The sequence below is a fragment of the Lampris incognitus genome, chromosome 9 (genome assembly GCF_029633865.1).
Source record: "Lampris incognitus isolate fLamInc1 chromosome 9, fLamInc1.hap2, whole genome shotgun sequence".
NCBI lineage: Eukaryota > Metazoa > Chordata > Actinopteri > Lampriformes > Lampridae > Lampris > Lampris incognitus.
Window position 1 is genome coordinate 33,608,545 of NC_079219.1, and position 26,379 is coordinate 33,634,923.

At 43.6% G+C, this 26,379-nt stretch overlaps 1 protein-coding gene across 1 annotated transcript in view; it reads right to left on the reverse strand.

Moving 5' to 3' along the window:
• triob (trio Rho guanine nucleotide exchange factor b) overlaps positions 1-26,379 on the reverse strand; it is a 225,301-nt gene that overhangs the window by 58,501 nt on the left and 140,421 nt on the right. The window contains exons 19-33 of the mRNA XM_056286980.1: positions 14,588-14,707; positions 12,481-12,579; positions 12,249-12,341; positions 11,357-11,506; positions 11,021-11,135; positions 10,554-10,669; positions 7,288-7,410; positions 6,257-6,451; positions 5,801-5,916; positions 3,959-4,025; positions 3,624-3,733; positions 2,467-2,536; positions 1,951-2,040; positions 1,200-1,292; positions 808-919 (exon numbers count right to left, since the gene is read on the reverse strand). Coding sequence (XP_056142955.1) covers positions 808-919; positions 1,200-1,292; positions 1,951-2,040; positions 2,467-2,536; positions 3,624-3,733; positions 3,959-4,025; positions 5,801-5,916; positions 6,257-6,451; positions 7,288-7,410; positions 10,554-10,669; positions 11,021-11,135; positions 11,357-11,506; positions 12,249-12,341; positions 12,481-12,579; positions 14,588-14,707 — 1,669 coding nt within the window. The remainder of the gene's footprint in view (positions 1-807; positions 920-1,199; positions 1,293-1,950; positions 2,041-2,466; positions 2,537-3,623; positions 3,734-3,958; positions 4,026-5,800; positions 5,917-6,256; positions 6,452-7,287; positions 7,411-10,553; positions 10,670-11,020; positions 11,136-11,356; positions 11,507-12,248; positions 12,342-12,480; positions 12,580-14,587; positions 14,708-26,379) is intronic.

A 26,379-nucleotide genomic window follows, 5' to 3' on the forward strand; every position in this document is an offset into this window, starting at 1 on the left:
AGCTGTACAAAATAGCTGACGTACAAAAATATCCTTCTGTCTGAATGACTCTTCAACAGTGAGTGATGCAATTCACAAACACCACCAAAATCAAAATGTTGGTCAATAGGAGCAACATCTTCTTTTTTTTTTGTGGATCCCCCCCCCTTTTTTTCTCCCCAGTTGTACCTGCCCAATTACCCCACTCTTCCGAGCCATCCCAGTCGCTGCTCCACTCCCTCTGTCAATCCGGCGAGAGCTGCAGACTACCACATGACTCCTCCGATACATGTGGAGTAGCCAGCCGCTTCTTTTCACCTGACAGTGAGGCGTTTCGCCAGCCCCCCCCCTCCCCCCCTGAGCAGGCGCCCCAACTGACCAGAGGAGGTGCTAGTGAAGTGACCAGGACACATACCCACATCTGACTTCCCCACCCGCAGATTGTGTAGGGATGGCTGACCAAGCGGGAGGTAACACGGGGATTCCGACTGGCGATCCCTGTGTTGATAGGCAACGGAATAGACCGCTATGCTACCCGGACGCCGTGTAATCTTTTTTTTTTAATTCAACTAACTTTGAAACATTGTACATTGTAAAGCATTACTGTCCAGCCAAATCAGTTAGTGACTGCAGCTTCAGTTAATTTCTTCATCGTGTGCTGCAAAAGTACAACTGAACACACAGATGTGCAGTGGCATGCCAAAAACAAAAACCAAAAAAGGTTTTATAAGTCAAATCACACCTCTTATAAATGTGTGTGACTTATAAATGTGTGTGTTTGAGTCACAACACACACACGCGCAAATGTGGGGTGTGTGTACTACACACCATCTAGCATGGAGAGGTGCATGGCGTCGTTGGCTCTTTTGGGAACGCTGAGCATCACCTCAAGACCATCTTTGATTTCTCCTTTCCCTTCCTCACAGCATGTCAACAGCTCCTACACATCAGCCCGCACATGAACACACACACACACACACACACATACATTTAAATGATTACAATTTTCCCCTTGACATGGATGGTGACTCTTGCATCTTAATATACAGCAGTGGGTTGTGATGCCAGTAATCGGATGGTGAAGCTGGTTATGTGCAAATCCATATTTTTAAGAGCATCTGATCCTTGTTTCTACAATGTACATTTTCCGTTCCACTTCATGTGTCCTGTGTGCCAAAAAACATCCATGTTTACACATTGCATGTATATCATGTGTGTACCTTGAGGAGCAGCTGGTACTTTGTGATTCTCTGGACTGGTTTGATCAGGTAGGAGGAGATGGAGTTGGCAAGACGATGCCTCTGTTGGATCTCCTATTAACACAAGTAAGACAAACAGAAATTGTAAGCTAATGCCTTTGTGACTCTCACAAGAAACTACCTACATATCCATCCATCCATTTTCCAAACCGCTTATCCCAACCAGGCTCATGGGATGCTGGAGCCTATCCCAGCAGTCATTGGGTGGCAGGCGGGAGACACCCTGTACAGGCCACCAGTCCATCACAGGGCCGACACACACACATTCACACCTAGGGACAATTTAGTATGGCCGATTCACCTGACCTACATGTCTTTGGACTGTGGGACAAAACCAGAGCACCCGGAGGAAACCCATGCAGACACGGTGAATACATGCAAACCACACAGAGGACGACCCGGGATGACCCCCAAGGTTGGACTACCCTGGGGCTCGAACCCAGCACCATCTTGCTGTGAGGCGACAGCGCTAACCACTGTGCCACCACACCACCAACCTTCATACAGAACTCATAAAAAGATTTTTAAGAAAATCTTTTTCTCTTTCTCTTTTGGTCATCTCTGAAAACATTTACATAGCCAAAGTTGTTTCCTTTTCATCCATTTTCAAAACAGTATGTTTGTAAAGTTAACCTTTTCATCAGTAATAAATAAATGAACGATTATAAATAACCACCAATCTTATGGTTAAACAGTGATGGTAATAACTTACGTCAAAGTACGGACCAGCGTGCTCCAGGATCAGCTGAGTGGAGTCTGGCTTGTTCTTACAGTAGTTCACATACATCTGGAATTTATCAGCCTGAATGCAAGAAATTACAAATATACTCTAATAAGATTTATGAAACCCTCATAATTTTGAAATCCTTGTAAACAACATACTTTAGGTAGCTTACATTACGTAGCTAAGCAAGAAGTTCATCACCAAGTGATATACTCACCACTTAAAAATGACCATGGTAGGTAATGATCAAAAATATGAATCATCTCAAAGAACTTTGCTTACAAAATAGGTCAATTTTCACAAGCGTATATAACCTTTATTTTTTTTTCCTTCTAGGTATTGACCAATGAACAGCTAACTTTTTCCAGTTTCAACATATGAAACCCTTTGCTTGAACAAGATTGGATATGGACAATGTGGACAAAAAAACAATACTCAGTATGATCCTAACTGGGGACTGAGGGACGTAGAAAAAGGCCAAGGAAGAAGGATCACTGATCTTACCCAGGTGACAAAACAATGTCCCACATCTTCTGGCAGCTGCTCATATTTCTCCAACTCCTTCAGGAAGATACTGTGAGACAGAAGGAAATAGGAAAATGAGGGGTATATAGTATGTTTTGGTATCGGAAGCATTCTGGTTTCTGTTTGAGTCTGAGTAGTATTGACCAATCACGTTTAAGTAGGTGGGGATTTCTACAGGAACATGCTTTGGTTGCATGAGGTTGCAGAGGCGGAACAAATTGGCTGAAATATCGTCTGGATCTAAAACACCAACAAAAAAGTATTGGTGTTTGTGTATTGTGTGGAGAAACGTTCGACTCGTGTCGACTACTTGTGAAAGAATCCGGCCATGGACGTCGTCTCTCAACTCCAACTCCCTTCTCAAGTCGCTAATCCGACTGTAAACAACGACGGGCGCATGGAAGAGGAAGTCCTCATAGGAAATGAAAGCGAACAGCCAGCAGATACATTGGAAGCCTTGAAATCTTAGTCATTGTCCCCAGAGGTTCCGAGATTGATTACATCCTTATCGTTGACTTGAGTGTAAGTTAAAGGACCGAGATTACTGTGACCCTTTATCATAGAAACACTGGTTCTGAGTAACAATATTAGCACTGCTTTGCTTGTGCTGAAGTTGACTAAAATTCTGATTTTTTTTGTTTGTGTGTGTGTGTGTCCCCCCTTTCTCCCCAATTGTATCCAGCCAATTACCCCACTCTTCCAAGATGTCCTGGTCGCTGCTCCACCCCCTCTGCCGATCCAGGGGGGGCTGCAGACTACCACATGCCTCCTCCGATACATTTGGAGTCGCCAGCCATCTCTTTTCACCTGACAGTGAGGAGTTTCACCAGGGGGACGTAGCATGTGGGGGGGATCACGCTATTCCCCCCAGTCCCCCCCCCCCGAACAGGCACCCTGCCTGACCAGAGGAGGTGCTAGTGCAGCGACCAGGACATATACCCACATCCCACCCACAGACACGGCCAATTGTGTCTGTAGGGACGCCTGACCAAGCCGGAGGTAACATGGGGATTCGAACTGGCAATTCCTGTGTTGGTAGGCAACGGAATAGACTGCAACACTACCCAGATGCCCTGTGAAATCCATGTATTAGTCAACTTAGGTTTCTCTTAAGGAACACATGGTGGTGTACTGACTTGTGGTGAAACTCGTAGAGGTCCTGCATGTTGCCAAAGATGATGTGCTCTTTGTTAACAATGCCCGGTGGTATCTCCTCCACCCCACTGGTCATCTCCCACAGATATGTCTGGACAAAAACACAGTTTAGTTTAACTAATTTCATTCCACATTAACAACATTTTACTTCAACATCACCTTATCTCAACACGTTACCAGAGCTGGCCACTTGCAGCCCCTGCCTGTGCATGTGTGTGTGTGTGTGTGTGAGTGTATGTGTGCATGTGTGTGTGCACGTGCGTGCGTGTGTGTGAATGTGATTATTGGTAGTGTGCTTCTCCAGTACACTACTTACATCCATACATTCTCGCAGGTCTCTGACGTAGGCCTTCTCTGTTTGAATCAGCTCAGCCATTATAAACCTGAAAGAGATCAACAATGCAAGGAAAACTGATGCTCAACACAGAAAGTTTGAGTAGTCCAAATAAAAGTAGTATAAAAAGAGTCTTTAGGCAACATAACACCAGTCCTCAGTGGACATACAAAAGCATAACAAGCTATAATGTGAAGTCTGATTTTATTTGCTTAAATAAAACATAAAGACATTAGATGACTGATAATGCTGGGCAGTCAGTCAGTCAGTGGACAGACGGGTGGATAAAAAGGGGCAACCAAAGACCTTAAAAAGGGAATGAAGACGAATTTCTAAAACTTTATCTAATTTTTTCAAATTATATTTATTATTACTTATATCACTACTATTATATTACTATGCCGCAGACTTTTTGTATTTGAGAACAAACTTATTTTTTCAATATAAACTCTGCAGTGGTAATGTGGGATGGTAAAAGGCGGTGCAGTATTCCACAAACGCTGTACGAACTGATGATGTGACCGTCACAGAATAAAACATCAGACCCAGAGGGAAAAGTCAGAAATTGAACGCAAAGTTGGGACAGCCTCATTATTTTGGCTGATTCATTCTTTCACCCTTCCAACAAAATGGTTACTTTGAAATGTAACACATCAAGATACTGCGATTAACAATAAGATACAAAGTGTAGCGCACAGGAAAACTTCATGGCTTTCATCTTCCATCATCACCCTTATAATGAAATAGAGATTGGCTGTAGGAGGGACTGTAAATAGCATTCCAGGGACAAATTCATTTCCCTACGACTAACACTACTACTACTTTTGGCACCAGCCACCTGCATGTCCTTGCTCACCACATCCATAAACCTCTTCTTTGGCCTTCCTCTTTTCCTCTCCCCTGGCAGCCTCACATTCAGCATCCTTCTCCCAATATACCCAGCGTCTCTCCTCCACATATATCCAAGCCATCTCAATCTTGCCTCTCTTGCTTGATCTCCAAACCGTCCAACCTGAGCTGTCCCTCTAATATACTTGTTCCTAAATCCTGCCCTTCTTCATCACTCCCACTGACAATCTTAGCATCTTCAACTGCCACCTCCAGCTCTGCCTCCTGTCTTTTCGTCAGTGCCACTGTCTCCAAACCTACAACATAGTAGCTGGTCTCACAACCATCTTGGAAACCTTCCCTTTAACTCTTGATGGTACCCTTCTGTCATAAATCACTTCTGACACTCTTCTCCACCCACTCCACACTGCCTGCACTCTCTTCTTCACCGGTCTTCTGCGCTCCCCGTTACTTTGTACAGTTGACCCCAAGTATTTAAACTCATACACCTTCGTCACCTCTACTCCTTGCATCCTGACCATTCCACTGTCCTCCCTCTCATTCAAGCATAGGTATTCCATCTTGCTCCTACTAACTTTCATTCCTCTTCTCTCCAGTGCATACCTCCACCTCTCCAGGCTCTCCTCAACCTGTACCCTACTCTCACTACAGATCACAATGTCATCCACAAACATCATAGTGCACAGAGACTCCTGCCTGATCTCATCCGACAAATTCATTTCCCTAAGAATCCTAAGAAAACAACATATTGTCATTCATACAACTACATGACTGAATCATGCATGGTTTTGAATTGTGATCTATTCATGATAACCATCACACCACCGTTTGCCTTGAATGTCAGTTTTACAGTCTTTTAATCAAAAATGCCAACTACAAGCTCAGAGATGGATGCAATTTAAGGGTTTTTCATGAGCTTTATTGTTAGGAATTTACCACATAACCAAGATACACTGTAGTGTCTGTCCCACTTACTCTTTCCTCCGAGCAGACTTCCTCTTCTCCTCGTTCAGCTCATGGGCAGCATCCCTCAGCCTGACCTCTGACCCTGGAGCGCTGGCGGGGATGATGTCAAGTTGGAGCTCTTTGCTCTGAAAAACACAGAAAACATGGTGGCCATGTAGAGGTGTTCGGGGTTTTCACCATGACCGAAGACACAGGAAATGGTTCATATGTTCACTTTGGTCGCTCTTGCTTTACACTGTGCATTTGCACTGCAAATATGTGCATCTGCATACATCAGACTTGATAGCATTATGCCAGATTGACTACTTTTCACTCCCATAGTTTGACAACCTTCCAGGATATTGTTACTGACTGTCAAAGGGAAGATGAGGAAAGCAAACTCGTTCTCAAATCGCTTTGGGACTCCCGACACCTGTGCTGTCTGGGGTTTTCAGAGGTCAGCTGACGGCGTCCATGAGTACTCACGGCCTTGTTGGAGTCGGAGGATATACCCAGTGCTGTCTCCAGACAGGTGCGGTACTTGTCCATGCGAAGGGAGAAGTCTCGGTAGCGCTTATCCACTGAAGAGACCCATTTCTTTATCTCCAGGGCATGGGCATGGCCTTTGTCACAAAATCCGTCCGCCAGCTGGATCAAAAGCTTCACCCGCTCTTTGGTTTGCTGTCAGTAGGGGGTGACAGAGAGAGAGAGCAATTCAGGGAGGGAGGGGGAAGAGAGACGTAGCGATAGAGGGGTATAAAGACAGAAAAAGAGGAGAGTGGAAAGCACCATAGAAAACGGAAAAGAAAAAGGAGATAAAGATAATGAGAGAGACAGAGAGAGAGAGACAGACAGACAGACAGACAGACAGAGAGCAAGAGAGAGAGAGACAGACAGAGACAGACAGACAGAAACAGGTAGACAGAGCGAGCGAGAAACAGACACACAGACAGAGGCAGACAGAGACATTTAGGGAATGGTATTTCTGTTGAAAGGTATAATGACTTGTTCTGCAACACAATAACTGTGACAGCAAACACACAAATAACAATACAATAAGCGCGCGCGCACACACACACACACACACACACACACACACACACACACACACACACACACACGTTTACTTAGGTCACTTTTGGGGACATTACATAGACTTACAATCATTCCCTAGCTCTTACCCTTTACCTCAACCATCCTAACCTTAACCATCAGAACTACATCACCAACCTTAACCACTGACCCAAAAATTAGCTTTTTCCCCAACTGGGGAGATGGCTTTTGTCTCCAGTTGGAAAAGCTGTCATTAATTAAAGTGGTCTGTAGTCTGAAATGTGTCCCTGAAACTAGGATCAGAAATCGGAATGACTTTATTCATCCCTGAGGGGAAATTGGATTAGTGAGGACACATGTGCATGTGTGTATGCATGCACGCACGCACGCACGCACGCACGCACCCACACACACACACACACACACCCACACACACACACACACACACACACACACACACCTACCTTGGCTGTGATCTGGAAGTCTTCGTGCTCTTTCAGCAGCTCCTGTGTGTGGTGGATGCTGGAGCCGGTGGAGGTATGTGTGGACAGGTAGAACTCACCAGTGTCATGGATCCACTCGAGGGCCTGGGGAGAGAGGCAAGTCAATACATATCCAGTGTACAAATACAAGTTCCTCTCTTAAATACTGTTTGATTTCAACAAGTCTTTTCTGAGAATAGTGCAAATATTTGTATTTTGTGTGTGCATGCGTATGTATGTGTTGCTTTTCATGATCTATCATAATTACATCGCAGCCCTAACATTACTGGAATGACAAGAACAATACTTTTACATTGATGAAATATCTATTTTTTGCTGATACACATCTAAGTATACCCTTATTTTGATTTTGATTATATCCCTTGGCACAAACATAAACCTAATTTCCAAAAACCATTTTGTGACCAGCTGTTCATGGGTCACAAAAAGCAGATTAGAGACATCTGGATAAAGGTAGACAAACAAGAATCAGCTCTCTAAAGTCACTTGCTTTTTAATTTGTCCTCCCAGTGTTTGTGCTCTACTTCATAACTTCATAACCCTAACAGGTGAGTGGCCTCGTTGGACAACAGTGACATAAATGGACCAGTCAAACACAGAGTAGAAGAAACAGGAACATGAAGAGTTTGGGCCCTGGGGGTAAAACCTAAATAGCCTTAGAATAGCCATGTCCTAGAAACGTTCTTGTGACTTTATTGGCTGGTCAAACTGCTGCATGTCTATGCAGTACTCATGGTATGCCACAAGAGGGCGGAAGCTCTCTATTCTATCTTTTCCTGAATTCAGCTCAGAATATGAACAGAATTGCCAAGGTTGTGCTATGGCCTCGACCTTGCTGCCCCCCCAGCGCAAATATATAACAATTTCCATCACTCAAAGCTATTGTCAATCACAATACTCCAAAAGTCTGCTCGTACGTATTACGATAGCCTCTTAGCTGGATTACATAGGGTTGCCAGCTGTCATTGAGAACAGATGCAGTCTAAAATGTTGTCGTGTCAGAGAATAACTGATGCCTCTTCAGGCTTTTTTTTTTTTTTGGGGTACAACCATGTAGACCTGACCTATGATATCCTACTGACAACTTAGTTTTGAAATGATGAGTCCAGAGTTTAAGAACTTTCTTGAACGAACATTTTGTCCTCTGACTCTGTCTGAGGGCGATGGAGATGGAAAAAGGAGATAGGAGACATATGCTCTGCATGGCTCTGTAATTAGCTTAGCGTTGAAGTATATAGAGTCAAATAATTATAGCTGTCTTTATGACTGCCATGACAGTCATGTGTGCCAGTCTACACCACTACTGTACTCCCTGCACTGCATCATTACTAATGAATAAAACTAGAATGGCAAAAACACACACAACACGAGACTTGACTGCACATATGGCTTAAACAAAATAGCCAAAACAAGTTATGTCCAGGCCACACCGCTTACTCCACCTGTGCATGACGGCCAGCTCACTGAACTGCTGCAGCTTGCATGCGTGTGGTATCCATACAGACAGCACTGCTGTTGCCGCACTGCTGCTGCTAGCCCTATCGTTCTACATTGCATTTGCCCTTGATTAATGGCCATCAGTAATTGAATGTTACATTTAATTTCATTATAAATTTCATTTATATTTGGACGAGACAGAAAAAAGTTCACTTTACCCTAACATGCATTCACAAAAATGGTTAAAAAATATTCATATTGAATAAAGTGCAACTGGACTTGGATTCAGCTCCTTTGGATAACCATGACCTGGATGAATGAGAACATTCACAGACAATATTCATATTGTAGCAACCGGGGGAGGTGGTCGCTGCAATATTTTTTTTTCACATGTATGGTATATTCTACAGATAGTATATTCTACATTACAGTATGTAATGTTGCTGGTATGATGTCAATATGACTATCAACAGATCATTTTCACTGTCTATTTTTGCTGAGAACCGCGTGCCTCAAGCAGAGAAAACAAGCTCAGTGATGAAACTCTAGATGAAGTGTGGCTCACACAGGTTGTGTGGCAACTCTAACCTTTTAAAGCAACATTATGCAACTTTTTATACCTTAACAGCTTTAAAATCATTTTGATGATACACCGACTTGTAATGGGAAGATGGTGCCTCTTTCATTCCCACTCCATGTTCCAAACACCTCTTGCACTATGGAACTTGGGTTGATTGGGTACGATCTGACGAAGTCATGACCCACCCTATTCTGCCTCTAACTGGCTAGTACTCGTTGCCTTCATTGGTTGGTTGCATGCAGAGTGAGATCGGTTAGGTTAAGACTATCAGGGAAGGCCAATCGGAGGGAGAGTGGGACGGGTCATGACTTCGCCATCCTAGGAAAAAATAATTCGCCCGCAGGAGATTGTACCTGCTCAACCCAAGTTACATAGTGCAACAACAGATGTTCAGGGTCCAGAGTGGGAATAAAAGTGGCACCATTCTCCCTATTACATGTCAATGTGCCATCAAAAGCTGTTAAGCTGTTATTTTAAGGTTAAAAAAAATTACATAATATTGTTTTAACATGGGCGCCAAAAGGAAAAGCAAGAGGTTCTGTGGCGCACACACACTGCCACAGGTAGGTGATGTGGCCTGGGCCTTATGCTCTGTAGTTGTGTATTGTGTGACAAATAAATCAATGTGTCCAGATTCGGTCCAAGTAAGGCTTAATACTATGACTCTGTTTTGGTTCTAGTGGACTCTGCTGAATTGATTTAGCCTTTACATTCAAATGCTAAATATTGCTGGTATTAGCTTGTGGACATCCCCCACATATGTGTTCAGGGGGCAGCCAGGAATCAAACCTGGGTAGCCCAGACGACGGGCGACTGCATTAACCAGTCAACTAAAGGATCCAACCTGTTAGCCAAGGGCTAGCGAGTCTAGTCATCCGTGGTTGTTACACTACCCCGCTCCTTCGGGAAGTGTGTCCCCGTGCTTCAGCATATCAACTCCCTCACGCCTCTGGGCGCATGCGCTTCCGATGGCCTCACAGTCTTACCATCCCACTTCTGACACCAATGTAGTGAATTCAGGGGCAGCCGGGAAGCGGACCCGGGTTGCCCGCACCACAGGCGACTGTACTAACCAGTCAACTAAAGTGTCCAACCCGTTAGCTAAGGGCTAGCGAGTCATCATCTGTGGTCGTTACACAAGCATTCACATATACATAAAACACACGCACTCAAACAAGTGTGTCAATGCAAAGACAGAAAACTGACTCACTTGTTTGGCGCTGCGTTCAAACACCACATACTGCTGGCACTGGTCCAGCCTCCTCTTCCTCATGGTCCAGAAGTGGAGCACTCTGTTCTCTCTCTGCAGCAACTCATTCAAGATATCTGATGAAACCATGAAAACACTCATAATGCAACAGTTTTTTCAGGTCCATGGGGACATTTTGAAAACCTTATGAACAACTGTTAAGAATGTGACAGATAAGAAAAAAGGTTAATACAAGTCATTTGTTAGTAATAACATAACAGGCAAAGACGTCCTACAATGACACAGATGACAAACCAGTTCAGTAAAAAACTGAAAAGGGAGACAGATGTAGAGTTTTCTACCTGTGACCAGCAAAAAGTTGAGGAGACAGTAATTGGAATAATGTTGATGTGGATGACGTGATGTCACCCATCGTACAACCCCACTCATTAAAGTGATTGGTGAACATGGACGAGGATGATACTTACTCTTGACCTGAGTCTCGGGAGCTTTGACGTGAGACAGCATGCCAGGCATGTTGACACTGTTCCTGTGCAGGTACTTCAAGAAGACATCGGCATTACGTCTGGCTAACGTACAGGCCTGTTGACAAACAATGAGGAGAGATGTAGTGTTTGTACATGGAGGGAAACAACAGGAAGTCAAAGTATCCAGTCAAATAACTCTATTAGGCACGAGAGGGCAGGAGCATATATAATGAAACGGGTAAACAAATGACAGCAAATAAGACAATAAACTTTGGAAATACACATCTACAGACAATGCCGATGTCCCCAGTAATGTGAAAAGATGCAGTCTTTCACCTTGAGGAAGGCCTCTTTCTGCTCCAGGTGTTTGCTGATCATGGGAGTCACATGGTCCGACTCACTGTTTGGGCCCAACTTATCAGCCCCGCCACACCAGTCCTCTTCCCTCTTATACTCCTGCTCCAGGCTTTCCAGTACACTGCACACCTGCGGCATGGATATACATCAAACTACAGTTCCCATAAAGCAACACCAGCCTGATTAAACAGGCTTACGCTGCCTTAAAGGGCTGCTTGAAGTAAACTGTAGAGTGAATGCATAATCTTTTGAAATCAAGGTCTGGAGATGTGATACGTGGGGGGAAATTGGCAGTGAGCCATGCCAAAAAGCTACGGTTAAAGTGATAAATTTTGCAATTTACAAGTTCAGCAATCTGTGAGGCTAATTGGCATTTATTTTATGATTCTATTTCCCCTCTTTAACACATGTGAATGGGAAACAAGTCATATTTACTGCTGACAAGCTGAAGTGGGAGGAGCGCATAAAAGTGACATTACTGCTGATACTAACTTTCCAACACAATGAAAAGCTGGAAACATGAGAAACTTTTGATGAACATCGAACTATATTCTCATGATGCAATACCACCTGTCACTTCTACTATTCACTTGCGCTAAACTGCAATACACACCAGACTTGGAAGAAATTTGTATTGAAACTCAGTGCTACAATGCAACATCACTCCCCTGCCCATGCTTTCTAGCTCACTGCACACCTAGTCAAGGACATAAACATACTAATGTGACACTACAGCATCCATTATCCTACAAAAACTCACATTCACTCAGATTCTCCTTTTTAGGTTGAACCCAGTGCAGACTGTATATGTTTGAGCTCACAGTTGGATGATAATGTAAATGCGGTCATGCATGCGGTCACACATACAAACCTGTTCTGAGGTCTTGTAGAAGGCCACGGAAGCATTGACCAGCTTCAGTCTATCCTCCATTTTGAGCATCAGCTGCTGCCAGTGGTCTGCCACCTTCAAAACAAGCAATATAAAGAAGAAAATAATGCGTTTTATTTGAAATGCATTTCAAAAAAGTTGCAACAGTATTTAGACTTTGATTTGTTTTCTCTTTAGGCATACTTGTATGTGCAAACTTAGAGGGCAACATTACCTTCTCTGCACAGTCTCTAATCATATCCATGTCATAGTGGTTCGCCTGGAGTAAGGCCTCTGCCTTCTGCTGAACCTGCAGAGCACTCTGATGGGTTTTCTAATTGGGAAGACGAAAGAGAGAATTTCAAAACTTAGCAGTCTCCATGTCACAATTTTTTATTTGGAGTTCAGGGTTTAGCTTTTTCTTTTTGGGGGGGGGTGCCCCTTTTTCTCCCTAATTGTATCCGGCTAATTACCCCACTCTTCTGAGCTGTCCCGGTCACTGCTCCACCCCCTCTGCCGATCCAGTGAGGTCTGCAGACTACCACATGCCTCCTCTGATACATGTGGAGTCACCAGCCATGTCTTCTCACCTGACAGTGAGGAGTTTCGCCAGGGGGACGTAGCGCATGGGAGGATCATGCTATTCCTCCCAGTTCCCCCTCCCCCCCGAACAGGCATCCCGACCGACCAGAGGAGGCGCTAGTGCGGCGACCAGGACACATACCCACATCCGGCTTCCTGCCTGCAGACACATTCAATTGTGTCTGTAGGGACGCCTGATCAAGCCGAAGGTAACACGGGGATTCGAACCGTCGATCCCAGGGTTGGTAGGCAATGAAATAGACTGCTACGCCACCCAGACACCCACATGGTCTAGCTTTTTGTTTTTTTCCCCTGCTGGCAGACTAATTGGTCATCTATAAAGGATACAGTGGGGTGATGGAGAGAAAGTACAGTTTATAAATCCAGTCTCTGTGGTCATGACAGAGACTGGCCATGGGAAAACATCCTGAAAGAGAAAACGAGAGAGGTGAGGAGAGAGGCTTTTTGGTGATGATATGCCACATCAGCAAGCGTTGAGGATGGATTTTGCCGTCGTATGGAGTACAATATTCGAGGAAAGAAAGGCAGAACAAAACAGGAGAGAGAGGAAGAACAAAGGTCTTTTTGACAACCTTAATATCAATATTTTTAAATAGCATGTTCTCTCAAGAAGAACAGAAGTGGGCGATAGAAATGGAAGGAACGAGGATGGCAGAGAAGAATGGAAGGCAGAATGGATGTAGGGGAGAAGAGGAGGACAAGGGAACAGATGGATGGTGGGATGATGAAAGGCAGGGAGTACTGAACAATGAAGAGTTTGATATTGATTATTTTGTTTCATTCGCTGGCAAGGGAAAGAAATGGGCAATTTTTAAAGCATGAAGGAGGAAGGAATCTAATTTCACCTTAATTTTTCCTAATCACTATCTTCTGTCACCATGTGGGAGGGTCTGGACATACAGAACACTCATGACCGACTCAACATACCACAGCCAAGAATGAAATAAATGCTCCCACACCATTGCGAGGCGCTCTGTGAGGGAGGCTAATTAAAATTCCATCATTATAAACAATATGTGCGGTGCAATTAAACTAATGAATATAAATAGAGTGCCTGTGCTGTGTGCACCTTTGCGTGTTCATGGGCTTGCATGTGTGCACGTGTGTGTATGTGAGCCTGGTAAAAGTAGGTCAGATACAGGCTTGCATTAAAATAAGCCAGGCTCACATGGGTTCAAAAGAGATGTGCCCTGCATAATTAGAGATAAAGAGAAAAAGAGAGTGAGGTGGGAGAAGGGTTTGAGAGAGAGAGAGGTAGCTATGGAGTCATTAATATTACATTTCATTTCATCTGGGACTTATCGCATGAGGATGGGACGTGGAGTCCCAACAGCTGAAAAGGATGAAGGGGAGAAGTGAAGGTAGGGTTAAAGATACAGGTGAGGTAGAGATGAGAGGAAAGGAAAGGATGAGCGATGAAGAGAGGAGGTTTTAAAAGCAGGGGCAAATGAGGACGAAGGGGGAGAAAAGAGATGAATGGAGAAAAGATGAAAGAAGTGGAGTTGAGAAACCTGCAGATGTGAACAATATGTTAAAATTTGCAACAAAATGGACCTGATGCTAAAAGTTGGTGGAGATTATCACTCTGAGTCATAGCATGGATCACAAGGGCCACGACCTGTTGTTTCCTCTGAGCATGATCAGAAAAGACAGGATGATGAGATTACTCACTCAAAAAGAGAAAGGAGAGCAAGAAGAGAGAAAGAGAAGTTTCTTTTTCTTTTTTTCTTTTTTTTTACCTCTATAGCATGCTGAAATTGTTCATGTTCCTTTTGCAGTTGTTCGGCTTCTTGTAAGGAGCTGGCTGTGATCAGGCCAGCGTTTAGCATGGATTCTCCATTTCGAATCCAACCCAGTACCTGCAATGCACAAACACACATACAAACAAAAATGGGTTAGATCAAACCGGGGGGGGGGGGGGTTATTCAGCACACTTTACTTCAGTCCTGAGCCATTTTAATTAGCTGATTATTGTAAAAAAAAAAAATTAACAGTCATTCAATCTAGGCCAACTGCCCCGTCTGACACACAAACACACACTTATATGCCTCAAACATCTAGACGGATTTCACCCTCCTCCACACACACATAAGGAACATACTGTAGTGTCCCGACCCCCATTTAACTCACACACACTCCAATTTGATGAAAGGTGGTGTCACCAGTCTACTGACCTCTCTCTCTCTCTCTCTCTCTCTCTCTCTCCCCCTCTGTCCGTCTGTCTGTCTCTCTCTGTCTGTCTTTCTCTCTCTTGCATTCTCTCTCTATCTGTCTGTCTGTCTCTCTTTCTCTCACAATTTCTCTGTCTGTCTCTCTCTGTCTGTCTGTCTGTCGCTCTCTCCTGTCTGTCTGTCTCTCTCCCTCTCACTGTCTCTGTTTGTCTGTCTGTCTGTCTCTTTCTTGTCTCTGTCTGCCTGTCTCTGTCTGCCTGTCTCTCTCTGTCTATCTGTCTCTCTCTCCGTCTCTCTCTCGCTCTCTCTCTCTGTCTGTCTCAATTCAATTCAATTCAATTCAATTCAATATGCGCTTTATTGGCATGACATACGTTTGTGTACATATTGCCAAAGCATGTAAAACAAAAACAACACAATACAACAATGATTATAATAATAACAGCAACAACAACAATGATTATTATATCAAACAACAACAGTAGCAATAGGTGCCGTCACCCACTGTCTCTCAGGTTGTGGCAGGAAAATAAAAAATGTCTCTCTTTCTTTCTAATATCACTCACTCAGTACAAAGAAACCTTTGAGGTTCCTTTTTCACATCTGGGTTCAGGGCTGAATGTTTCAGCAATGGGTCAGACAGCGGGACAGGCTAAGCTAACTGCTAGCCCATGCAGACCTGCAGTTCTGACAGTCATCCTGGCGCTCGCGCTCTTGGACAGTGATTTTTTTTTTATTAATATGTTGGATATAAGTGTTTTGTAGTTTTTGTAGTGTTCTTGCAGTTTGGATATTTTGTCTTTGTGTTGCACTGCTGTGGGCCGGGGGAAATTATATTTCGTTTCATTTCAGGTGCATGGAATGAAATGACAAATAAATGTTGCCGATTCCTGATTTCTGCAAACTGCATAAATTAGAGAACGTCTGCAATTCAGCTTTGAACAGAGAGGGGGAATTGCTACAGTATGATTTGTATCTAAAGTAACATTTGCAGAAAGGGTTTTGCATATCAAGTGGGCACGCCATTCTCTTTTTATTCAGACAGATGCAAAAAAGGGAAAAAATGTACACAATTGCAAAATATACCAACCATAGCCTCCTTTTCCTCTTTTCTCATAACACTCGTTTATCATTTCCCTCTGCTTTGTCTCCCAAAAACATTAATTGCCTATCCTCTCTTCCCTCTTTCCCTTGACTTTACCTCGACTCTTCACATTTCACCCTGAACGCGTCTATCCATCGCCACTCTCTCATCTCCCTCTATTTTCTCTGCCTTTTCTTACATGCCTATAACTCTTGGCTACACGTTTGCCACAAAAAAAAAAGAAAAAGAAAAACTATTCCGAAATGTTGGGAACCTCTAACACTTACGCACACACACACACACACACACACACACACACACACACACACACACACACACACACACACACACACATACACACTATCACCTGTCTCTCATATTTCTGTACACCTAGTTTCTGCCAGAGGGTACATTCCACTCAGTCTGCCCTCAGATGCCCTCCCTCTGTCTCTGACTCAGCAAGCACACCTGTTATATGGCTAACAGACTGCTCTGGGAATGAGGTTTGGCTCTGTAAGTGATGACGCAACACACCCGTCTCCCGTTTTTCAAATAACTCAATAGCCCTCATGTTTCCATTTATTTAATTTGATTGACTTTATTGTCCACCTCAGTGGAAATTTGCCTTTGACCTCTCCTAAGGTACAGCAAAAGTACATACACTACACATGGCACAACACACCATTTAAAACATACAAAATATACAAAATACAATAGTGCAAATGGTCTGATAGCATCAAATGGTTGTATAAATAATACCAGAGTGCAAATCTTATAAAATAACAAGTTTTCCCTGATGCAGTCATTCTGTGTTCAATCCCTGTATGGCATAGGGAATAAAAGACTTGGTGTATGTGTTCTAGCTGGCCCTTGGGACCCTGACTCGATGGTCAGACAGGAGCAGCTCAAACTCTGAGTTTAGTGGGTGTGAGGTATCTGCAGTTATATGTTTAGCCTTCCTGTGTATAGTACTGTCAAATATATTGCAAAGTTGTTTTTGTGACTTGCCAATCACCTTCTCTGCATGTTTTTGCTCTTTACACTCAAGTTGTCGTACCAAGCTGTTATATTAAATGATAAAATGCTTTCAACCAGGCGCCTGTATACCATTTCAAGTATGTGTTGGCCAACGCCAAAGCTCCCCAGCTTCCTGATTAAAAACAGTCACTGATTGTTCTCTTAAAAATGTTTTCTGCCTTCTCATTAAAAGTTAAGAGTCTGATCAATAATTGTGCCCATGTACTTAAAATTTTCTACTTCTTCTACAGGTTGGTTATTGAGTAAGACAGGAAGGATGTTACTGGTTCCACTTGGTTTTGTTTGTATAAGAAGTTCTTTAGTTTTGGCCACATTAATTTTCGGTTTAACTGCCTGACACCACTCCTGCAGTACAGGGACCTGGCTGAAGTAAGCCTCCTCATGTATGGCACTGTCTTTCAGGAGAAGACCAACAAGGGCCATATCATCAGCATATTTTAACAGCTTGAAATTACTACTGTGAACAGTCATTTCATATGTGTAAATGGAAAACAACAGTGATGACAGCACATACCCTTGTATTGCCCGACTGTTTAATACACTTGCATTGTCTGACTACTCAAAAGCCTCTTTCACACTGGTCGAAAAACCCGCTACCACCCGCTAACATCCACCTTTGGTGGTCAACGTAAAAGGGTACAATCGGCATTCACTCCCGGGTCAAATGACTCTGCAGCAGTCACAGGTATTTATCGGCTCCACCTCCAATCGGCATTGATGTAAACGCGACACCTGGGTGAACACGCTAATTTGCGCGATGACGTAGCGCCATTGTCTGCGCGTCATAAAATCCCGCCGGCAACTGAGGAAAAACATTATTGTTTGTGGGTACAGCGTCTTCGTTAAAGCAGTGCTCGAACATCGTTCAGTCTGCATTGAGTTTGTATAGTTTGAAAGAGAGACTGAAGAACAAGATATAAAAAAGTAACCTTAACCACCGCCTCTCTGGCTTCCATGCTGCTTTCTACTGTTTACTTCCCAGTTTTCCGGCGCGTTCATGACATTACGAACGTCATGACGTCAAAGGTGACGCAACAGAAGAAAAAAAAAAGAAAGGCAAACTTGTCTGCTGGCAGTCAGACCCGGGTCTGCTGACATTGTGAAAGGAGTCAATTGCTTATTTTTAGCGGGTTTACCCGTGTTTAAAAAAAACCCTTATACACGCTAATTTTGGTGTAAAAGTATAAAAGACAAGTGTCAGCTACTGAATATCAGGATTTTTTTTGCACATACACTACCGTTCAAAAGTTTGGGATCACCCAAACAATTTTGTGTTTTCCATGAAAAGTCACACTTATTCACCACCATATGTTGTGAAATGAATAGAAAATAGAGTCAAGACATTGACAAGGTTAGAAATAATGATTTGTATTTGAAATAAGATTTTTTTTTACATCAAACTTTGCTTTCGTCAAAGAATCCTCCATTTGCAGCAATTACAGCATTGCAGACCTTTGGCATTCTAGCTGTTAATTTGTTGAGGTAATCTGGAGAAATTGCACCCCACGCTTCCAGAAGCAGCTCCCACAAGTTGGATTGGTTGGATGGGCACTTCTTTGAGCAGATTGAGTTTCTGGAGCATCACATTTGTGGGGTCAATTAAACGCTCAAAATGGCCAGAAAAAGAGAACTTTCATCTGAAACTCGACAGTCTATTCTTGTTCTTAGAAATGAAGGCTATTCCATGCGAGAAATTGCTAAGAAATTGAAGATTTCCTACACCGGTGTGTACTACTCCCTTCAGAGGACAGCACAAACAGGCTCTAACCAGAGTAGAAAAAGAAGTGGGAGGCCGCGTTGCACAACTGAGCAAGAAGATAAGTACATTAGAGTCTCTAGTTTGAGAAACAGACGCCTCACAGGTCCCCAACTGGCATCTTCATTAAATAGTACCTGTTAGAGCCTGTTTGTGCTGTCCTCTGAAGGGAGTAGTACACACCGGTGTAGGAAATCTTCAATTTCTTAGCAATTTCTCACATGGAATAGCCTTCATTTCTAAGAACAAGAATAGACTGTCGAGTTTCAGATGAAAGTTCTCTTTTTCTGGCCATTTTGAGCGTTTAATTGACCCCACAAATGTGATGCTCCAGAAACTCAATCTGCTCAAAGAAGTGCCCATCCAACCAATCCAACTTGTGGGAGCTGCTTCTGGAAGCGTGGGGTGCAATTTCTCCAGATTACCTCAACAAATTAACAGCTAGAATGCCAAAGGTCTGCAATGCTGTAATTGCTGCAAATGGAGGATTCTTTGACGAAAGCAAAGTTTGATGTAAAAAAAATCTTATTTCAAATACAAATCATTATTTCTAACCTTGTCAATGTCTTGACTCTATTTTCTATTCATTTCACAACATATGGTGGTGAATAAGTGTGACTTTTCATGGAAAACACGAAATTGTTTGGGTGATCCCAAACTTTTGAACGGTAGTGTATGTTACCTACATTAACTTGCACCCTTACTCTCAGGCATCCACACACCAGTACACACTTCTCCCTGTTCTCTTATGTAGACACATATTTTCCTAGTTGTGCCAGCATGTGCAAGTGAAAACACAAACACAGACAAACATGAGAGTCTATGTACGTATTTGTTAAAGAGTAACTAAACCATAGACTATTTTATAAATTTATTTCTGATTTCTCCCAATTTAGTGGCCAATCGATCCCTATTCTTAATTCAAACACCCACCCTCGTACTGTATGCGTTCGCCAACTGCATCTCTCTGGCCGGCAGTCTCGAAGGAGACGCCTCCCCACTTTCGTGACAAGGCGACTCCAGGCCGAACCACTGCTTTTCAGACACTTACAGAGACGCATTCGCGTGACGAACACAAGCCGACTCCGCCCCCCTCACGAAGACAGCGTTTCCAATGATTGCTTCTTCATCGAGTCCGGCCATAGTCGGATCTAACGAGACCGGGGCGCGAACACCAGTCCCCAGTGGGCAACTGCATTGACACAAAGCCGATGCTTAGACCGCTACACCACTGCGGCCCTTAACCATAGACTATTTTAATGAGTTTGATTACATCTACAGTTTAAAAACCGTGTAATGTTTAAATATACATCAGGCTGGTCTTGGCACTTTGTGATGTTAGCATAGCAGGATAAACACACTACTACTACGTTCGGCTGCTCCCATTAGGGGTCGCCACAGCGGATCATCCGTTTCCATTTCTTCCCGTCTTCTGCATCTTCCTCTGTCACACCAGCCACCTGCATGTCTTCCCTCACCACATCCATAAACCTCCTCTTTGGCTTCCTCTTTTCCTCTTCCCTGGCAGCTCTATATTCAGCATCCTTCTCCCAATATACCCAGCATCTCTCCTCCACACATGTCCAAGCCATCTCAATCTTGCCTCTCTTGCCTCGTCTCCAAACCGTCGAACTTGAGCAGTCCCTCTAATACAATCATTCCTAATGCTGTCCTTCATCATTCCCAATGAAAATCTTAGCATCTTCAACCCTGCCACCTCCAGCTCCGCCTCCTGTCTTTTCGTCAGTGCCACTGTCTCCAAACTATATAACATAGCTGGTCTCACAACCCTCTTGTAAACCTTCCCTTTAACTCTTGCTGGTACCCTTCTGTCGCAAATCACTTCTGACACTCTTCTCCACCCACTCAAATCTGCCTGCACTCTCTTCTTCACTTCTCTTCTGCACTCCTCTTTACTTTAGACAGTTGATCCCTTAACCTGCACCCTACTCTCGCTACAGATCACAATGGCATCCATGAACATCATAGTCCACGGAGACTCCTGCCTGATCCCGTCCGTCAACCTGTCCATCACCATTGCAAACAAGAAAAGGCTCAGAGTCGATCCTTGATGTAATCCCACCTCCACCTTGAACCCATCTGTCATTCCAACTGCACACCTCACCATTGTCACACTTCCCTCATACATAGTATCCTGCACCACTTCTACATACTTCTCTGCAACTCCCGACTTCCTCATAAAATACCACACCTCCTCTCTCGGCACCCTGTCGTATGCTTTCTCTAAATCTACAAAGACACAATGTAACTCCTTCTGGCCTTCTCTATACTTCTCAATCAACATTCTCAAAGCAAACATCACATCTGTGGTGCTCTTTCATGGCATGAAACCATACTGCTGCTCACTAATTGTCACCTCTCCTCTTAACCTAGCTTCTATTAGTCTTTTCAATATCTTCATGCTGTGGCTGATCAACTTTATACCTCTGTAGTTGCTACAGTTCTGCATATCACCCTTGTTCTTGAAAATCGGTACCAGTATGCTTCCTCTCGACTCCTCAAGCATCTTCTCGCTTTCCAAGATTGTGTTAAACTATTTAAACTTATCACAAAAAGTAAGGAAATTTGTGTTTGGTAGATTATTTCTTTGTTGTAACAACACTTCCTGGCAATAAATCTTATATCAGGTACCTGATTGTCAGCACCTGGGGTACCAGAAGCTCAAAACAAGAGTCAATAGCAACAGCAAAATAAGCTGTTTCCACTCTTCATCCTCTTCATAGCTGCCCTCACTTCTTCCTTGCTAATCCACTGCACTTACTGGTTCACTATCCCCACATCATCCCGCCTTCTCTCGCTCTCATTTTCTTCATCCATCAACCCCTCAAAGTACTCCTTCCACCTTCTCAGCACACTCTCATTTGTCAGCACATTCCCATCTCTATCCTTGATTGCCCTAACTTGCTGCACATCCTTCGCAGCTTGGTCCCTCTGTTTAGCCAATTGGTACAAGTCCTTTTCGTCTTCCTTAGTGTCTAACCTCTCATACAACTCACCATACGCCTTTCCTTTGCCACCTTGCTCTTTGCTTTACGCTGCATCTCCTTGTACTCCTGTCTACTTTCTTCATCTCTCGGACTATCCCACTTCTTCTTTGCCAACCTCTTCCTTTGTATAATTTGCTGTATTTCCTCATTCCACCACCAAGTCTCCTTGTCTTTCTTCCTCTGTCCTGATGACACACCAAGTACCTTCCTAGCTGCCTTCCTCACTATTTCTGCAGTGCTTGCCCAGCCATCCGGCAACTCTTCACTACCACCCAGTGCCTGTCTTAACTCCTCCCTGAACTCCACACAACAGTCTTCCTTCTTCAACTTCCACCATTTGATCTTTGGCCCTTCCTTCACTCGCTTCCTCTTCTTGCTCTCCAAAGTCATCCTACAGACTACCATCCGATGCTGCCTAGCTACGTTCTCCCCTTGCAGTCTCCAATCCCTTTTAGATTGGCATTCTACATAAGATATAGTCCACCTGTGTGCACTTTCCTCTTGAAATATGTATTCACCACAGCCATTTCCATCCTTTTCGCAAAATCCACCACCATCTGTCCTTCCACATTTCTCTCCTTGACACCATACCTACCCATCACCTCCACATCACCTTTGTTCCCTTCACCAACATGTTCATTGAAGTCCGCTCCAATCACCACTCTCTCCTCCTTGGGTACCCTCTCCACCATGTCATCCAACTCACTCTAGAATTCTTCTTTCTCCTCCATCTCACATCCAACTTGCGGGGCATATGCGCTGATAACATTCATCAATACACCTTCGATTTCCAGCTTCGTACTCATCACTCTGTCTGACACTCTCTTCACCTCCAGCACACTCTTGACATACTCTTCCTTCAGAATTACCCCTACCCCATTTCTCCTCCCATTCTCACCATGGTAGAAGAGTTTGAACCCACCTCTGATACTCCTGGCCTTACTCCCCTTCCACCTGTTCTCTTGCACACACAGTATGCCTACCTTTCTTCTTTCCATCATATCAGCCAGCTCTCTCCCTTTACCAGCAATAGTGCCAACATTCAAAGTTCCGACTCTCACCTCCACACTCCTACCCTTCCTCCTCTCTCGCTGCCTCTGGACATGCCTTCCCCCTCTCCTTCTCTTTCGCCCAACAGTAGCATAGTTTCCACCGGCACCCTGCTGGTTAACAGTACCAGTGGCAGTCGTTGGTAACCCGGGCCTCGACTGATTCGGTATGGAAATCTTATTCATGATCTGCATATTTGATTTGGCAAAGATTTTACGCTGGATTCCCTTCATGACGCAACCCTCCCCATTTATCTGGGCTTGGGACAGGATAAACACAGCTGCAGCTAATAACATTAATAATGGCTCTGTTGGATTTAGGTGTGTTGGCACATCTATCAGCATTGACAGATAGACAGAACCAGCAATAACAGTTGTCAATAGTACTGTCAATGCTGGTTCTTTGGCATACTAACATCCAACAAATCCATTATTAGTGTTATTATCATCAGTTGTGTTTCTCTTGCTATACAAACATCACAGAGTACCAAGACCAGCCTGCCATGTCTTTAACCTTTACATGGATTTTTAGATGTCAGCAGACTAAATACAATGGTCTAGAGTTTAGTTACCCTATAAACAACTCTAAATCTAGAAGTGCATTTTAATTATTTATATGTTTGTATTTGCAAAAAATAAAAACAACAAAGATGTTTTCAGTGCAATTAAAGCAACCATGATGAGCTTGACTTTTTGAGAACGGTTGCCCATTATCATTACTCAAAAATCAGTCTTGAAGTATCATTGCCTTAAGGACATTTCCAAATCAAATGTCTTTTGACTGGAATATCTTTGATATCAGCATGAAAATGAGAGATGTGGAGCTGGTAGCTCATGGAGCTATCAACAATTAAAAAAAAAGTAGTAAGATTAAAGAAGTAAAAAGTAAAAAAGTAAAAGTAGTACGAGGTCAGATTTTGGTGGAGACCCTCAGATCATTTGGTAGGCTATTAAGGCAATTGCAGGACTGAAGGAGGAGGTGGATTAGGAGGCCAGCATGACTGATGTCAGTGCCGGAGAAGTGGTGCTGCATTGGTTTCAAGTCTGCTGCAATGCTTTTGGCTTCATCCCTTCGTACTATTGCTTGTGATGCCCCCAATGCACGTGAAATGAAATGACAAAGTGTTTCTGATTCTGATTCTGGTGGAAGAAACAAATGTAACATTTGAGCCTCTGAAAGATACAGAAGTGAAAGCTGCAGTCACTGACAGGAATGCAGTTAACACCAAAAAGACCAGAGGAACTGCTAAAGTTCAAAAACTGCGCTTTTACATTAGCACTGGTTTTGCGCTTAGATGCTTGTTTAGATGCACTTATGACATCTGATGACTAGTAGTTCTCCTGATTTCCTACGTTAAATGCACTTATTGTAAGTCGCTTTGAATAAAAGCGTCGGCTAAATGACTGTAATGTAATGTAATGTGGCTATTGGAGTCACAGGGGGCATTTTGGGAAGGCATTTCAGATCATCTGGTCAACTTTTCCTGCTAAAACTGAGATGGGAACATTTTCTTCATTCATGGAAAAGTCAGAGAGAAGTTCATACCAGCACACCTGATAAAAGCACTTAATTAATTTGATCCAGAGCTAGTGAACACTGATGTCAACATCCTGGTCTGCTTGCGCAGACTTGACTTGATTGAGCTTAATCAAGCTCAAGCTTGGTCTGCTGCGTCCTGTGGGCCCAGAGACCATGGCCCTGCCTGGAGCTGTGCTCAAGGAGGAAACAGGGCAGTCTGACAGGACACAGAAGCGGGGCAGGCTAAGCTAACTGCTAGCCCATGCAGACTGGCAGTTCTGATAACACTGAGGGCGGTCTGGCGGCAGCCTCGCTGAGCCTTGACTATGTTTTTAGTGTCATCATGTGGAGTGTGGGGAGATGTGTCAAAGGTGTCTGGCTGGGAGAGCTAGCATTGGATCGGCTGAGGGAGCTTCGTCTGCTGCATCCTATAGGCGCAAAGACCACGGCCCTGATCGGAGCTGTACCCGAAGAGGAATTACTGAGGGCGGTCTAACATGATGCGGAAGCGAGGCAGGCTAACCTAACTGCTAGCCTATGCAGACCGGCAGTTCCGACAGTCATCCTGGCAGGTGTTCGTTCTCCTGGACAGTTAATTTTTTATTTTTTTTTAGATATATGTGTTAGCTTGGATATATGTGTTCTTGTAGTTCTTGCAGTTTCTGGATGTGTTTTTGTCTTTGTGTTGCCCTGCTGTGGGCTGGGGGAAATGATGTTTCGTTTCATTTCATGTGCACAAGTGCATGAAATGAAATGACAGAGTGTTTCTGACTCTGATTCTGGTGGAAGAAACCAATTTAACATTTGAGCCTCTGAAAGATACAGAAGTGAAAGCTGCAGTCACTGAGAGGAATGCAGTTAACACCAAAAACACCAGAGGAATTGCTAAAGTTCAAAAACTGCTTTCTAAGACAGTATTTAGAAACAATGTATGAGAATAGCATCATTTAAATAAAGAATGGCTTCTGTTCATCTCGAGCTTTATGTTGCTGATTCTACCCTGCCATTTGCTGATGATGGTGCCTATTATCGCCTGTTGTCACCACCAAGACCGATGACACAAGTGAGGAGAAAGACCTGAAAAATGGCTCTACACCACCTCAAATCATGAACTCTGACTTTGATTTCAACATGGCAGTTCTCCTGGTCATCCCAAGCATAAATCTGGTCCAGCATTGCTTGGTCACCAATCTGGTAAACACAGAGGAGAACTAAATATGAAGAGAATCCCTCAACAACAAATCAGGCAGGACAGACTTGAGCGGAATGTGAATCATTCGCTCATTTTATAGTAGCTAAAGCCTACTTCCATCAATAAGAGATGCTGTTAAGTTTCCTTTCATGTGGTTAAAAAAAAACTAAAGAAAAAGGGGTCCACTGCTTCCTCTACAGCCTCATATGTGCATTCTAATACTGCTTTGTGGTGCACAGAACCAGTTTGTCTGCAATGTCCTAAACCAGTGGTCGGGAACCTATGGCTCGCGAGCCATATATGGCTCTTCCGGTGACGGCATATGGCTCCCAGACAATTTTGAGTTGAAAAAAAATTATTTTTTTTTTAAAAATCAGTTTGGAACTGATTTTAAAATACTTGTGATATTTCTTAATAATACTGTGTCATTTTAAAGTAAAAAGAAATTAGTTTTGAAGATGAATTTCACGGGTCACCCGTGGGTCGGGTCGGGAACCAATGGCTCGCGAGCATGTCCGGGTCATTGTAAAGGTGAAGAAATCAATTTTATCAGATAGCCAACTAGTTTATCCGCTTCAACCCTTGTAACGGAAAAGATGGCGAAAAGAAAAAAAGACGATGATTACCGTGCATTCCAGGCTGCGTGCACAGAGGAATTTGCATTTGTGGAGAGAGCAGGATCTGCGGTATGTCTAATATGCAATGATAAAATTG